At 45.2% G+C, this 16,813-nt stretch overlaps 2 protein-coding genes across 6 annotated transcripts; one reads left to right on the top strand and one right to left on the bottom strand.

Moving 5' to 3' along the window:
• Positions 1 to 1,267: 1,267 nt before the first annotated feature.
• On the bottom strand, positions 1,268 to 2,427 carry LOC128271028 (peroxiredoxin-2). 2 transcript variants are annotated; one of them, XM_053008470.1, is made up of 3 exons: positions 2,413 to 2,427; positions 1,899 to 2,017; positions 1,268 to 1,815 (listed from the first exon to the last, which is right to left on the bottom strand). In XM_053008470.1, the coding sequence occupies exons 1-3, from the start codon at positions 2,425 to 2,427 to the stop codon at positions 1,353 to 1,355; spliced, it is 597 nt and encodes a 198-aa protein (XP_052864430.1). In that variant the 3' UTR covers positions 1,268 to 1,352. The 2 variants fall into 2 exon arrangements, with proteins under 2 accessions (XP_052864430.1, XP_052864422.1); XM_053008462.1 differs by lacking the exon at positions 2,413 to 2,427 and adding an exon at positions 2,170 to 2,350 and having other exon boundaries at positions 1,899 to 2,092.
• Positions 2,428 to 4,230: 1,803 nt separating this feature from the next.
• Positions 4,231 to 9,790, top strand: LOC128270996 (protein shifted-like). Of its 4 annotated transcripts, none has more exons than XM_053008451.1 (8): positions 4,329 to 4,695; positions 4,754 to 4,944; positions 5,428 to 5,888; positions 6,145 to 6,288; positions 8,139 to 8,339; positions 8,426 to 8,521; positions 8,606 to 8,809; positions 8,889 to 9,790. In XM_053008451.1, exons 3-8 carry the CDS (start codon positions 5,477 to 5,479, stop codon positions 8,960 to 8,962), a joined length of 1,131 nt encoding a protein of 376 aa, XP_052864411.1. In that variant the 5' UTR covers positions 4,329 to 4,695; positions 4,754 to 4,944; positions 5,428 to 5,476; the 3' UTR covers positions 8,963 to 9,790. The 4 variants fall into 4 exon arrangements, with proteins under 4 accessions (XP_052864403.1, XP_052864411.1, XP_052864388.1 ...); XM_053008428.1 differs by having other exon boundaries at positions 6,145 to 6,327; XM_053008443.1 differs by lacking the exon at positions 4,754 to 4,944 and having other exon boundaries at positions 4,231 to 4,336; positions 6,145 to 6,327.
• Positions 9,791 to 16,813: the final 7,023 nt, after the last annotated feature.

Raw genomic sequence — 16,813 nt, 5'->3', positions numbered from 1 at the left:
CCGAAAATTCAAGCTAGGCCGCTGAAATTGTGCATGGTGTTCATGGTGCCAATATTCCAAAAGCTGGTTGCGATAAATTTTGGTTTCGTTGACCCGTTTCAGTTATTTTCGATGTTAAAGATGCACCTCTACCAGGCAGACACGTCATGTTCGGCATGTTAGTAGTCAGAGCATCGGCCAGGAGCTAAAGATTAACCATCAGACAGTTTTAAGGCATTTGCGCAAAGCTGGATCCACAAAGAAGCTCGATGTTTGGGCACCACCATATTTACACCTAAAAACATGATGCCTTGAATTTCCATCTGCGCAATTTTGGCCAAACGGAATGAAATCGAGCCATTTCGTAAACAGATGGGTACTGGGGATGTGAAATGGGATACATACGACAATACTGTGCGGAAATGATCGTGATCTAAGCGTGGTGAAGCCGATCCGATCGTCGGAAAAGTAGGAGTAACGAGAAGCGAAAAGGGAAGATGATCGGATACGTCACCAAGAAGTCCTCTGAAACGCCTCCCAATCGAGAAAAAAGGATGAAATGAGGCGCAGCGACGCGCGCCGGGAACAGCTAGTTTGGTTATAAAACAAAAACGGCTTAATACTTTTCGATGCTTGAACATTTATTTGAAAGGTCAATTCTTAACATTTTTTATATAAAACAAATTTGGTCAAATGTTCACCACGATTGGCAGTAGCCAGTAGCCCATTCGGTCGAGCTATTTTTGAGTACATTTTCGATTGCATCTGGTCCTATTTCGGCAACACCAACTTGAATTTGGGTCTTGAGGTTGTCAATAGCTGCTGGTTTATTCGCATAACATAAATATCGGTTGTAGCTGTCGCTGTATAGTACATAGCGCCGTCCTGTTGAAACCAAATGCCGTCCAAGTTCTCAGTTTCAATTTCGCCGAAGAGCCAATAAGCCATAATCCACACAAAACAGTCACTCGTTGTGGGTGCATTGACTTCTCTTGCACAATATGTGGGATTTCCGAACCACAATACTGCTTATTACCATAGCCACCAAGGTGGAAATGAGTTTCAATGAATGAGTTGACGACCTACACCTTTGGAAGTAAATTTTTTCTACTTCTCAATTTTCTGCAACCAAAATAGTTTTTTTACATAAATGTGAAGAATATACCTTTCAAATAATAGTTCAAGCATCGAAAAATTTCAGCCGTTTTTTTCAAATAACCAAATGAACAAGTGCACGCATTTTTGAGCACCCTGTGTTTGATGAAAGTTGAGCTTGAGGTTGGTGTAGTTGAATGTTGAATTCACGCATGCTTGCTATCATTACTTTATTTCTTCCCAGGTAGAAGACAATGAACCACCATAGGAGGCTGCGGCTACTTGGCGTGCTTTTCGAAATATTCACGTGCTTCGGTCGGATTTGCCTTGATTGTAGCAGCATTCTTGTCTGGTTCCCAGTCAGCTGGGCACACCTCACCGTGCTTTTCTACAAATTGAAAGGCCTTAATAAGCCGCAGCGTTTCGTCCACCGATCGCCCGACAGGCAGGTCGTTGATGGTGACCTGGCGCACGACACCTTTGGGGTCGATGATGAACAAACCGCGAAGAGAGATCCCCTCATCCAGCAGCACGCCATAGTCGGCTGAGATTTTTTTCGACAGGTCCGAGAGCAACGGGTAGTTGAGTTTGCCTAGCCCACCGGCTTTGCGCGGACTGTTGATCCACGCGAGATGGGAAAAATGCGAATCGACCGAAACACCAACTACCTCGGTATTGAGGGCCTTGAACTCCTGTATGCGGTCGCTAAATGCTACGATCTCCGTCGGGCAGACAAATGTGCTAGGATGGGAACGAAAAACGGGCTACAAGTTAGACCTCATACCGCACATGGCTAATGGAATTTACGGAACAGAGAATCTCACAAATCTAAGGGGTAGAAAAACAGCACTAAATATTTTCCCTGGTAATCCTTGAGCTGGATGAGTTTGAAATCGTTATCCACTACGGCGGTTCCCTGGAACGGAGGGGCCGGTTGCTGTACCTTAGCGGATGCCAGTACTCGACAGGTATGCAGCAGTTTATGGTCGTGAGGCACAGCACCGGACAATCGTAGTGACTATTGTGCAAAAAAAAAAAGAAATGTTCCAACGTTATGTAAATGTTCTTTTTTATAACTGGCTGGATGCTACATACCATCCGGGCGAGACTGCGCGCTAAGAACGCCATGTCCGTCGGTGATTATCGGCGTTATCAGCAGTAGTTTTTGCAAAAGCTGGAGGCACGCGGATTGTGTTTATTTAACTTAGCTTCGCGGTTATCGGGCTAGGCCGAGCATCAATAAGAGCGTGTGCTGCACAGGGTATATGCTTGACACCCGATGACGAAAATTGTATGCAACTTCGGGGTCGCATGCAACCGCGCACGGGGCCCTTATACGGGAAGGCATGACATCTCGCTATCTCACTCGCTCGGTTCGGTCTCGCAAACAATGTCGGCCCCACTTAGATTCTTATGTGGCGCAAACCGTACCCTGGTGTAGATTGATTTATAAGGATGGTCGTTTGTTTTTTATGCCTATATGAGGTCCCGATTCTCCACATGTCCGGCAAACCTCAACTATCCGGTAAAAGTATAGCAAATGAACATTTAAATAATGTGTGAATAGTAGCGTATATTTTCTTTTGAAATCGGGTTTTTAAGATAGTTAAGGTCCTCAAGTATATTAGTTTAAGGTTCTTACAGCAAAACTTTGACGAAAATACATCATTTTGATTTAATGTCGTGGGCTAGCACAGTCATTTGCGCCCATTTGCGCCCATATCTTTAATTTGAGTTTGAATTATATAACAACCAACGATATTGTAAGACTATTCGACAAAAGCGTGGCCGAAGTCGGTTAAATAATCAAGGGTTATGAAAATGACAAAATGGGTTGGTCCAACTGGCTACAGAAATCGACAAAGAACTTGTCTCAGCTGCAGGCGGTGTACGAAGCTGCCGGAAAAAAAGGATAGGCTCTTCTCATTTTATTTTCATAGGGCTAGGTCACACCAAAAGATGTGATAGTCATCTTTGCATAAGTCTACATATGCTATTCGCCTTTATGCGTTATCCTTGGCCAGTGCGAAACGAAGGCAGTGCGGAACGAATAGACTGATTCACACGCAGAGAACGCATAGAACGCGAGCCAACCGGAACAAACCGAGAGGCAAAAGAGCAACATTCCATGGATGACGGAATAACATTCATGATGAAAGCTTTCAGTGAGCAACCGAAACACACACCTGCGCACCACACAAAAACTACGACCAGACTGCAGCAGCTGTCAAATAAAATTCTTGGTCGAATAAGGCTGAAACCAGGGCGACAGAAGGATTCAGTGCCTACATAACGTCAAATTTTGATGTCTGCAACCAGGAAGGGTCGCAGGTACGCAGGGAGATAAAACTAGTGGATAGCATCGCTACATTTTGGCTTAATAAAGTCAAAGATATAAATCCCGTACATTGGTACAATAGGCAATAGCTCCCGTCAGAGTTGTTTGTTGGTAATGTCGAAAGAATTTGGTTATCCCCATAATAGTTCTATAATAATTTCAACCGCCTCGAGTATTATGCATGTACTGGGCTTTTCATGTAGGCATGACGGTGATAACTACTAACTTTAGTACACGATTGTGGGTTTTCTCGCTTCTTTTGCTTCTTTAGCTCCTGCCGTTATCCGGCTATCCTGCTTATTTCTGTTCAAAACTTCAAACACGTTATTAACCGTTTGCCATTCAGCGTTACAAGCTATTGTAACTATTGAACCGCATTTCCCAGGTTTGTTAATCTTTTAAAACTCAAAGATGGCTGTTTGTTGTTCAAAACATGCATTGGACTTGTCATTTGTGCGGGTGCTGCGTGCTGTCTGTTTGATTTATTAATTAACTTTAACTTAACTGATTAACTGATGTACGAACCATTGATAAACCAGTTGATGAACCGAACCATTCATGAAGCGTAAAGCAGTTTTTTCGGCTTTGTCGGCTGCTTGGACGAGCCAAGCATGCCTTGCATTGCAAGCTGTCAGAGTTCCAAATTCGGACTTTATTATTTTTGCATCTCTACCACAGCATCATGCTCGCAAGCACTAGCCGGTTGGCTGCGATGTGACAGGTTCCGCTTCAGATGCGCTCAGCGAGTCTTCCCGCTCGCTCGAATGGCTGCGATTCGGCGGCCGTTCAGTTCGCTCAGGATGCAAGACAAACAGGATGAAACGAGAGAGAGATGCTCCCGGACGATCGGTTATTGAGAACGCGAACCCAATAGGTGAACATCGGGTGGATCGTCAGTTGTCCGATCGCCATCCGTCTCTGAGCGTAAGTGTGTGCGAGACATCCGATCTCGCTTCGGCAACTTTTTTTGTTGGCTTGGTTAAGAGTTGTCTGTTTGAACAGAGTGTTGACTAGAAGTTAATAGCAACGGAACGAATCTATTGCCATTTATCCGAATAAATCAATCAATCTACCATCGATCAGCGGTGATGATTGTTGGAGAGCAGCTCGAGACGTTTACAGTGACCGAAGGGCACGAACGTTTGTTTTAATTACACTCCTTCAGATTTCTTTCTTTCGCTCGTTAAAGCTCAAGCGCTTGCCTCGCCTTAAGCCATATTTCGAGTTGGTTGAATGGCACTAAAACATTTCCGAAGAGACTGCACCGTTGCACACCAGTAGAAGTAAGTCGCTCGCCCAACGCTCGCCAACGTTTGTTTTTATTATTGTTACTTATTTTAGTTCCAGTCTAGACGCTGCACACGAGAAGTTGCTTTCTTGCGCAGAAGAAGTCGTTGCACTGCACACGCAATCGCATTTGAATTTATCGCGGCTATCGGGCAACATCTTATTGCTCTTCAGTATATATGGTGGTGTATTTTGGTATTTTGGTGTATTTTAGATGGTGTATTGTATGTGCTGAAACCAATAAGGTAAAGGCAGACTGCCTTCGTGTAACAGAGCTCTCTTGATGACACTCAAGCATATAGGTATAATGCTTGATTTGTCTACATCATTCAGATCGTCAAGATCGGCCGTGAGATCGTAACGGGAACCCGTATCCAGCCAGCTAGGTAGAGAAAGATTGTTGTTAAAATATCGACCGTCCCTCTTTTATCGTTACACATTGCTTGCTTTTGTGAACCTCAACCCTAGCAAGCGCACGGCCATTACGGCCATGTCTAATTCTCGTAAGGGTGAAATTGTCCAAGCACAAACTACTTTCGCGTAGATCTTAGACAGTGTATTCACGCCTCAGGGGTGCTCAGTGTGTGTCACGGATTACAGCGGTTCTGTATGGCAGCTGTAGACGCAGTAACAGTCAAGCAATCCATTATCCTCCAAAGTGATTCACTACACTATGATACCTTACCACCGACCTTCGAGATCTGATCTCATTTTTCCTCATCCAACAGTCCAGTAAAAGTGCCACAGTAACGCACATCGCCCCATAGTGCTGCGACGATGAAAGGTTGTAGCTGGGTCACACTGTTCCTACTGCGGGTGCTGCTGTTGACGGCACTGGCTCCAACGCTCGTACAGTGCCGGCAGGAGTACTATTACACCTACCAGGACACGTACGACGACGATCTGTCGCTCTGGATCAACGAGCAGCAGGTGAAGATCTTTAGTGGTGTCGCAATGAAGATCTACGCGATCGACAACGGGCGCGTCTCACCGCACATACGCGACCCAAACTTCAGCCAGTATCTACCGGTGATCCCGTCAGAAGTCAGCTGCGTCAACTTTACCTGGAAGGCAGGCTCAAAGAAGTACTACTACAACTTCGACCGGCTGATGTCGGTCGATGAGAATATCCTCAAACCACCCACGATCTCGATCAAAACGTCCGGCCGGGTACCGAAGAATGGGAAGGGTAAGTAGAGCTTGGCCAAAGGCGGGAGGGGGTTGTTTTCCAAGATCTGGGATCTGGGTGTACCAGACAATTGAGAATGTGGTTGAAAGTTCGCCAGAAGGGCGGAGAGGGGAATATGTAAGGGGGGAAAGATCCGGAGAAGGGGTTACATCTGAGGGAAGGCGGGATCATTGGTGCGCGATGAGGGTCACCATTCGCCGCAGGTGACGTTGGCTAAATGAATCATTATCGTCATCATATTGGTCTATTGATTTAGAGTTCAGTGTGATCCTGCCATGCTCCGGTAATGTGTCGGGCATTGCAATGTTCAGCATTGGACTTCTGATACAGACCCGGAAGGGCAAACCGCTCCCCGGCACGCCACTCCGTATTAAACTGCGTAAGGAATGTGCACATAGAGGTGTGTATGAAAGAACTTCTACTCTAACATCTCCGCAAGGTAGCGTATGCCGTTTTGTTGTATTTGCCACTTACTACTTACTTTCCGACACGTAACCAACTCTTCTCTGCTGCTTCCCACTAACCGCCTTGCCATCTACTCTCCGCCCAACATTCCCATACCTTTCTTCTCTCGCTCGCTCGCAGTCTCGATGTTTCTCTCTATTTAGCGTTCAATGTACGATCGCATCCGGTTTTTGATTGGTTTGTCGGGAATCCTAGTTGGAGTCCAGTGTAGTCCAATGAACAAACGCATTTGCATTGGGCTGTCTTGTACTTGTACAAACCTGAACGACCTCACTGCGTGTAAGGGGTAATAGGACAGGTGATCTCTTTTGAAACATTTGGACAGCTCGCTGCAACGGACCCAGACGTATTCACTCGAAAAAATACCCTTATTTCTGGTGCATGTTTTGATAACGATTTAAAAAATGAGTCCTGTGTTTGGACCAGCCAGCGCTTGGGTGAACTTGGGAGACTTGGGAGCTTGTGAGCAGTGCTTGATACGATTATGAAAAGGCCACAACAACAAACCAAAAAAAAAAATTAAGAAGAACTAATCAACAGACAAATGTGAATGGTATTCGATATTACGCTCGTTACATAACACTACAGATAGTAGGCCGTATCGCCGAACCTTTGCCTTAATAAGACAAGGTCTAGACAAACCTACCCGAAGACGTTGATGTTCCTCGTAGAACTCAGATCCTCTACTATTGACCAGATTTGATCCTTTCTGGACTCTTTCAATTCAACAGTATCGAACGGTGGCCTGTGGTACCTGCAGTATTTGGAGAGTTGCGCAATGAATAATGTTCTAAAGATTGAACCTGCTTACTAGAAATTGAAACATTCGTTACGTTCTCGGTACAATGGGCGTAAACTTGCTGACCGCAGTTTCGCATTTCGATTGGACATTCAAGAAAAGTTCACGAACTGAGAAGTTGAGACGCTGCATGGGTTGTTGTTTCATGTTTGTTTTTTTTTGCCTTCGACACGTCTCGCCCTCAACAGTCCTCGAGCTCGTAGCGCAACCCGATTGCCAACACAACCTCTTTTTTCCTGCCTTGTAACGCAAGAGCTCAAAGAGCTCTAAAAACCCCAAAAGCTTATCGCGCAAATTCCGCTTCCGCTGCTGCTGCTGCTGCATTTTCAACCCACCTCACTATCTACCCGATCCAAAACTCTCCAACACCCTGCTGCACCCACTGCCTCGTCGCTTACCGAACGCACACACACGCTTGCTGCATTTTTTTATTACCCTAGAAATAAGGCGAGATTGGCAAGGCGGCCCATATTTCCAATTTTGCTTATTTGCTGTTGTTTGTTGTTATGCCTGTTGAATAACTGCTGTAACTTGAGCCCATATAGCCCAGAGCGCGCGCGCGCGCACACACGCACGCACGAAAGTGGAATAACACCCGTTAGATATGCCAAAGTATACGTTTGAATGCTTGAAGTAACTTAAAACTGAGAAACAAAATAAAACCAAAACAAACCAAACGACCTAGCTCCCAAGCGGACCGAAAACGGTGGAAATTACGCACGTGTTTTTTCTTGTTTCTGTTCCATCCTCCGATTTGTCAACGAAACCAATCAAACCAAATGAAAATACAAAAATCCCGAACCCCCGTTTCCCGAACCTATCGGTAACATCCATAACCATCCACCACCACCACTTACTCCAATTCATCTTTGAACACCCAAAACTACTCTCTCTGAGAACTGCCCACGCAAAAATTTAACACCTCTTCACCGAACCCGTACTGCGCCCTGCGACCCTCCGCCGACGACGACCCGGAATTTCCGAAGGCCCCGATCCGGAGTGCGACCAGAAGTGCGCCAACCGGGGCGTCTGCAACGAGGACAAGATCTGTCAGTGCCCGGAAGGCTACATGGGGCAGTACTGCCAGACCGCGCTCTGCTACCCGCAGTGTATGAACGGTGGAAACTGCACCGCGCCCGGGACGTGCTCCTGTCCGCCCGGTTACCAGGGACGACACTGCGAAGGAGGTAATGGTGTCCCCTTCATCGCACTCGTTCGGAACATTGCGACTCTATGACTCTTTCTTCTTCTATATTTGTTCTGCCCCCGGAAGGAATCTGTTCGGAGAAGTGTCTAAATGGCGGCAAGTGCGTCCAGAAGGATAAGTGCGAATGCACGAAAGGTTACTACGGTTTGCGCTGTGAGTTCTGTAAGTATCGCTTCAGTAGGTCCGCCCGCCCACGAGCCCAAGAGCAGAAGGCGCAAACTGACGATGGACACTTCCTTCCTTCAGCGAAATGCGTCGTCCCATGTCTGCACGATGGCAAGTGCCGTGGGGTAAACAAGTGTCGCTGCAAGCCGGGCCTGAGCGGGGACCACTGCCAGATCGGACGCTGGCAGCGATCCGCCTGCAAAAGACCATGTAAGCACGGCATCTGCCAGCGAAACCACACCTGCGAGTGCGAGAAAGGCTGGTACGGACGCCTCTGCAGCCAGCGTACGTAATAGTAGTTGCTCAAAGGTCTGCGCATTGCTAGTCTGATCATCCGATATCTTGCTGTGCTTGTTGTTTGCAGGAGAGAACAAGCGTCGCGACAGCAGGGATGGTGGTAGCAGCAGCACCAAGGCCGCCAAGCAGCCAAAGGCCTAGGACCAACGCGGACACCGCCGATCATTTTTGGGAGTTCTTTAGCAACGTAGTAATGAAACAGTGATAGTAAAATTAAAAAGCAAGTCACACGGCTTCTACAGTATTGCTGCTACGGCTGCTACTGAAGAAAACCGAAGAAGTTCCTGGCAGTTTCAAATCACGCCTCTTACCAACACCCTCTACACACGCACACATACACGAAAGTTGGTTTACCTTTCAGCATAGGTACACTTCCCCTGCGGAGATGCGCAGCATCTGCAGCACAGGAGATCATTATTGTACACTCTTGGTAGCGCAACACAATGACAGCTGGTCCTTCACCGTTGAACGGCTGCGTTTTTTCGAGACCCCGGTTACCGAAAGCAGCTGCCAAGTGACACAGTAACACAACCGGCTAGAGTAGTGTTGTTGGCCGATGTAGGATACTCTCGCTACATTGTAACGTTTTTCAATGCATTCATAGTACTTCAACGTGCTTTCATACATGTCGTGAAACTCTTTTGTACTGCAATTTAGATATACTTTAGTTTTCATAGCATTGGGCAATAGCTCTAGACTTCTAGTGCAACTATACTCGCGCGCTTCAAATGGGACCGTATGTGTACCAAGTATTATGTAGTATGGGGATGGCCGACCAACTAACGATAGCGAACACGTCGCTAGGAATCGGTTAATTGTTTGACGCTTTTCGGTCTCCTAAACGTATTAAACTAAATCACAACCCGCAGTGATTTGTCTTGCCGGCGGGCGAAGGAATGTCGCTAGCCGACTTATGGACTTAGTAATCTGTCGAGTATTTGTGTTTTTGAAATAAAACGTATATTTTGTAAGCTCAACAACTCCAAACGGAGTCCATGTTCTCTTAACTACTGTTACAACTGTTTCAAACGCTGTTTACGGTGGTGAACTTGGTCGCAACGGTGCCCTGCTGCGCTCGCTGCGATCAACTATTTGAGTCGACCAATTCCGAAATAAATCGCCTCCGACTAGGACCCCCTGCGAGGGACCTGATAAAAAGAATATACTCTTCGACAAGAAAATGTTTCGACATCGTACATATGTCTAAATATTATGGCGAGCGTCAACATCGAGAAAACATCACCTATAATGGGTTGACACTAACAATCGGTTGAAATGGGCCGAAACTGTTCGCGTGCATGCGCATAATGCGCTGATCGTGAATTCGCTGTTGGCCAAACTTGTTGGAGGAACAGCAAACTACTGAGGATAGGTGCCCTGGATAGGACCCTGGATGTGAGCTAGCTGCTCAAGTCATGTAGCCACCATCGTTAAAGCCGGTAGATTCATGGGGTACGCTTGTAAAGACATCGAACCCCAGGAGAAGTGTTTCGAAGCGTAGGAATTTGCATCAGGTAGCGACTTATATACCAGATACTAATCAAAATCTTCAAGATATTCGAATATCTTGCATCGAATGTATTCGAACAAATGCGCGTTGCAAGAAGCAAACAGTCGATCGATGGTCAAGCTAATATTTGGCCGATCCAGAGCAAAGGGAGCAATGAACCGAGCCGTCACTAACGCACACGGCGTCATTTCACAGTCGTGTCGTTTCTGATGGGTTTGTTTGCACGATGGCAAGCTACGGAGCTTCCTTCAATCGTTCATTCGGCAGCAGCCGACGTTAGACACAGCCGCGAAGACGATCCATGGTCGAGCGTGCTTGTGGTGGGCGCCCATTACTAGCACAACCTATGTTTAAATACCACGTCCCACACCCGCACGCCCAGTAACGGTGGGTTAAAATTAGTTTCTGAAGTCTGCGATGTGGTCTACGGAATCCTCTATTCTGTCGTCATCCGACGTTTCAGACCTCTCAAAATACGCGCCTGAACGGCGACATCGGTGGCAGAGATCGGTCCCGAAACCCTAGACACACCGGTTGCAGGACCGTGTGAGTAGTGGAGCGTTCACCATCTCGTCTCTTTGGCCGATCAATGTCACTCTCGCTCACATTGGTCCACGCACACACACACACACAGCGTGTACGACACTGCCGCTCGTGATCACCGTTGCAGACCGTAAGTACCCCTCGGTAACCTCGACTATCTGCTCTCCGCTCCGAAAGCCCCTGAGACCTACTTTAGACAACAGCCACCGTCAATCACCGTCAGCCGCTATCCTCGAGCCGGATGTCAGCGCACTCATCCGCACGACAGCAAACATTATGCTACAGTAATGAACGAACTATTTGCAACCAATCGGGCGCAATAGTATTACAATGAAAAGGATTGATATTAGGGCGATTAAAATGAAATTGATTCTATAGATGGGTATGACTAATCAGACTAGTTTCATCGCTATCTACAATTACCGTATTTTTCAATGTATAACGCGCACCCGTGTATAACGCGCACCCATATTTTAAGAGAAAAAATTTGGAAAAAAAGTTTTTTATTGTACATTTTTCAGATATGTGATATCCAAAAAATACCCAATGATAATAATGTATTATTCTAAATATTCTAAAAAAATTCTATATTCTATCAATATTCTAAAGTAGACTAAAGATAAAATGCGTATACATTGCAAAAAAATAGTGCTTCTGAATAGTATTTTATATTTTGTAATAATCTTCAAACACAGATTCACTGCTGTCTGACAAATTGATATTCTCTAATTGCTCTTCAATGTACTCCTCATTGTCACTCTCTGAAGAGTCCTCATAAATTGCGACATCTTCATATCCATCCATAGCGTTGCTGATGCCACATTTTTTGAATGATTTCACAACAACTTCTGTTTTAACTCCCTGTCATGACTTAATGAGCCACTCGGCAACTTCACAAACCTTCGGTTTGCTAATTTTACCCCCAAATTTAGGTATATATTATATGTAACGATATTGTATGGATAATTATATTCCTAACAAATGTTTCATTTCATAATTTATTCAATAATACCATAAAAAATGTACCTAAAAGGGCACATTTGTAAGTTTAGAGGAGACAAAATTTTTACTCCCCTTGTATAACGCGCATCGAGATTTTAGAGCTAAAAAAATTGGGAAAAAGGTGCGCGTTATACATTGAAAAATACGGTAATTATTTTTGTACATGAATCGACAAATCTGACAAAAAGAAAGTAAAATTCCTGGACAGGATCTATTCCCCAACTTCCCGGACAAAACAACTGCAACTTTGTATATGGTTCTGCTTCCTCCTATCCGTTACTAGAACCTAGGTTCTAGGTACGTATATTCAAGAAATTGCTTCCATCACTCACGATCGGCTTTCATTTCATTTGCATAAATTCTTTTGACATGCCCAGCCCACCGAATTCTAGCGAGACGCATACGCTGCACAGTAGTAAGTTCATCGTGCAGGGCGTACAGTTCGCTATTGTGAGGGCTCGTTCGTTGTACCTCCTCTCATATATGGGGCAAATTTCCGTGTGAGCACGTTTCGCTCGAACGCGGCTAGGAGCGCCGCGTAATTATTCCTAGTCTCATTGTATTGAGAGTCCATGTTTTAAAGACGTATGCGAGAACTGAAATTATAAACGTTTCTATCACCCTAGCACCGTACTATGTAGAATTTGTATAGTACAGGTGAACTTATATGGTTTTATATCAATCATAGTTAGGAAGTTTTAGTGAACATTCATAATGTCGAATGAGGAATGAAATGAAATAATATCTAAAAATCGCTCATGATTGAAAAAATACAAAGAAATATTACTTAGTTTATTTTTTCATCCCAACTTATATCGATATTATCGTCTTCCTAACTACAGGATGAGATCACAAACTGCAACAAAGTAAAATGCCATATTTTTTCGTTTTTGTTTACATTTTTTTTTTACTGAAAGCAAAAAATGTCGGAAATAACATACAATTTTAGCAAAAAAATTAGTTTATTCAAATTGGCCACCTTTGGCACGAGTTATGGCCTTCAAACGGCCAATGAAACCGTCACACGCTGCCCGAAAGTGGCTCTGCGGTATTTGGTCCCATTCTCGGCGAAGCGCTTGCTTGAGGTGAACGATGGTTTGCTATTTTTTAGTTCCAACCTTGCTTTCCAAAATACCCCAGGCGCAATAGTCCAACGGATTGGCATCCGGAGATTTTGGTTGCCATTGTGCGGTGGAAATGAAGCGAGGAATCTCATTTTTTAACCATTCTTGGGTGGCGCGTGCTGAGTGCGATGGTGCTGAGTCCTGTTGGAATGTCCAAGGTCTGCGACCGAAATGTTTGCGTGCCCAAGGCTTCAATACACCCTCCAGAATATTTTCGCGATAATATTCGGCATTTATTTTGACGCCACGGTCGATTAATACGGAGCGGAGAGCGACCATCGGCTGTTATGGCGGCCCACACCATCACCATGGCCGGCGCTTGAGCTCTGGTGACCAACCGAAGGTGTAAATTTTCAGCTGACCTCTCCGGCAAGTAAACACGATCATTTTGTTTGTTTACAAACTGCTGGATAACGAATGGTTTCTCATCGGAGAAAACCAAATTCGGCAGTTCACCACTTTCGGCCAAGCGAAGCCGAAGTCTTTGGCTCTTTCGAGCCTAACTTGTTTTTGGTGCATACGGTAAGATCTTGTACTTTTTGGAGCTTCAATAGCTTTAGTAGCAATAGCTCATTTTTAAATATTTGCCGAATGGCATACTGCGATATGTTCAGCTCGCGAGCCATTTTTCGGCGACTGCGACACGGATTTCGATCAAGTCGCTTCTTCACTTTTCGAATCATTTCTGCTGATGTTGCTTTTTTTTTTCGTCTACTCTCTTGACGTCAGGTTACGCTACCAGTATCACGGTAACAAGCGATGGTACGGGACACAAAAGATATATTAACATTTAAATGCTGAATTGCCGTTCCATTTTCGTTGCCCATTCAATCACTTCTTCCAAACTGTATTTATCTATTAATAAATTTTCCATTTTTCCACGCTTACCAACCTCCTCCCAGGACTTTTGTGGTCGACCTGGTCTCGTCAACGCGTTCGATATGTTCAATCTCAGAACTATCACGAACTGGTCACTTTGATAAAATCACTTATGTTCGACTCACAGTTCAACCCCGCTTTGCCGTATGCCGCAACCCCGTATGTGCAAACTTATTTTTAGTGCGGTTAGCTTTGATGTATGCTTGTTTTGCTTTGATTAAGATAGATTTGACGCGTAAGGCCAAACGCTCGCTTATTGAGTTTGTGGCGACAGTAGTAGACATCGACTTTAGATGTCGCTCATCGATGAATAAAAGATATCATTCACTAACCAACCTTCAGCGTGTATAGACGCTCATTCCACCGTAACTGCTCTTACTTTTTCAAGAATCAAAAAAAAAAACCCAACATTATCTTTCACTGAACTAGTAAACCAGAACAGATCGACGATTTCTGTAACTTTGATAACAACCATGTTAATTATTCCGTAAAAAAATGAAATTGGAACCACATTTTACATGGTTGAACGTACGTACGTAATACATAATACACGCAGCTAGCCGTGAGCTTGATTTTCTAGACCGATGCGAGAGCGGGGGTTGGCGCGGGGTCAACAACCCCGCCCGTAAGAGCACAATATTACAGTAAGCAATAGAGATCAACATTGTCTCTGCTGCAGGCCAAGGCCGCTCGGTGGTTTATCACTTTATCACGGTAGAGGGCCAAGAAAGAAGAAGAACAAGTAGAAGGAGAAGAAGAAGAAGAAGCCTCAGCAACACATACACAGTTAGGCGGCCACGTATTGTGTACAAACATGATTTATCACCAGTAGCGGCGTAGTGAGATCATCAAAACTCAACGCAGCGTCGCGAAGAGCATCCACTTAGACCACCCAACAGCATCACGGCAGCGTAATTTGAGACATCCGCACCAGTACGTGCTGGGATTGCTACACTAAACCCTCGTAAGCGACCAACGCAAAGTGACGACACCAGAAGTTAAAAATAAAACTCTCAGGTAACTTCCAAGAGTGGAATAAACGTTGACGCTTCGCCGATGAAGCCTTTTGAAATTTGGAAAAACAATTTATCCTTATTGCGGGCACACTTTTAGCCCCAAAAACTATGCAATTAATAATCTCCTATGAGTTCTCGATTGCATTGAAATACGAAGACTTGAGAAAGCCGATCAGTTACTCAGATTTGTGTTATCTTCATACCACTGCAGTGACGTCTTTAGCGGTGCAGCGTCTCGGTATAAAGCAACAGAACACCTTTCAATATATTGTATAGGATGAGCCACACAAGCTGCCACTTTTATACAATTGGTTATAAAAAATGGCCCTAATATTTTTCGATGCTTGGACATTTATTTGAAAGGTTGATTCTTGAATTTTTATGAAAAACCCTTTTTGGTCAAATGTCCTCCACGACTGGCTTGGCCTTTTCCGATTGTATCTATCTTGGCAATGGCAATTTCGCATCTTAAAGTCGTTAAGGTCGGTCGAGTAGAAGCCGCATCGCATCTCATTGGGCAGTGTAAGCAATATTTTGACTTGAAGTATTGGGTTTCAGAAAGCTGTGTACACGGAATGGGTCCCACATTCGAATACCACTTTCTCGGCAACAACTTAGAGCGTTTTCGAAAGGATAAAGTCGATTTTGTGAGTCGACTCATCACTCATAGATGAGACTTGAGTCTATCGCCCTGATTCTGAACCAGAACAAGAGGCTAAAGAGTGTGTGGTGTGAACTTGGTTCTTCCTGGCTTTACCTCCGACTGATCGCAGTGGGAGAACAATGCAGCATCAACCGGTCTTCAACGATCGGTCTAAAGGACGATCTCCAACGGTCTCCGGTTGTGGTGCATCATCTCGCGATCATTAAGGTCCTTGCAAACGATACGTAAAGCAACACACATGCTTCCGGGCAGAGCGTGAAATGTGACACTCGCCTTCACAGTACCCTACCCAGGAAATGATCTGTCTTCATAGCACACCTTATCTCTAGCCCTTGTCGCATTTCGCGCGATTGCGCCCGCTTTCGTGTTCGAAACCTTTCCTTTTCCAATTCACGGCCAAGCCGATGTCGATGATGTAAGCAGTTACAAAATTTCAGTCCGTTTTTTTGCAATGTATGCATCGGGTGCAAGAGTGCTGGTAAATTAGATTGGTTCAACCAGTTCAATCCGAACCTTGTGGAAATGCCATGCACGTCCTGATTAGATTATTGGTTTAGTTGAACGCAGCATTGCTGCACTGAACTGATTACTTTACCACCCCAAAACGTATCGTCTGCTCGCCGAAAACAAGTGTACTCCAGTTCCCGATTTGGCTTGTTATGTAATCAGTACCAATGTGTACTGTGTTGTGTGAAGTGAGCATAGGTTGCAAATGTTTCACTTAACACTGTACGGGCGCATAGACCATCGGAGGCAACTCAGATTAGAGGGACCAAAAGTTAACCTTTAAACGAAACGGAAACCGTTCCTTCGAAGCAGCTGAAGTGCGTTGTTCCTCAATGCCGCCTTTATCGCTACGCTACGGTGGCAACTGCGCACTACGCAATCTTAATTGATCGGTGCCTCGGTTTCCGTCGCTCGCCGGCCACCCGCGCCCGGTCCCCCGTATCGCTGCCCCGTCAGCCAGGCGTAGCCATTCGTTACAGAGCTACCTGCCAGAGCTAGCTAGTGCCAGGCAAGTAGGTGCAGGTCGTTCCGGTCGTTCCGGAATAAATAAATTTCCCATTATATATTAATTGGTGGAAAAAATGTGGGACCGTTTTATTACCTTTTAATTTCCCTTTCGCAACAGTGGCTCGAACTTCCAAACATGCTTCCTTTCTGTGCTTCAGCCTTCAGCTCAGCGCAATCTCGTTTCTGCCCGCCGGTGGCCGGCGGCAAACGGCGGAGCGCCGAACCCCCGCCGGGTCCCTG

This window comes from Anopheles cruzii, chromosome X (assembly GCF_943734635.1).
Source record: "Anopheles cruzii chromosome X, idAnoCruzAS_RS32_06, whole genome shotgun sequence".
Classification (NCBI taxonomy): Eukaryota; Metazoa; Arthropoda; class Insecta; order Diptera; family Culicidae; genus Anopheles; species Anopheles cruzii.
The sequence above is the reverse complement of the archived record's forward strand: the minus strand, read 5'-3'. Positions and strand labels throughout refer to the sequence as shown.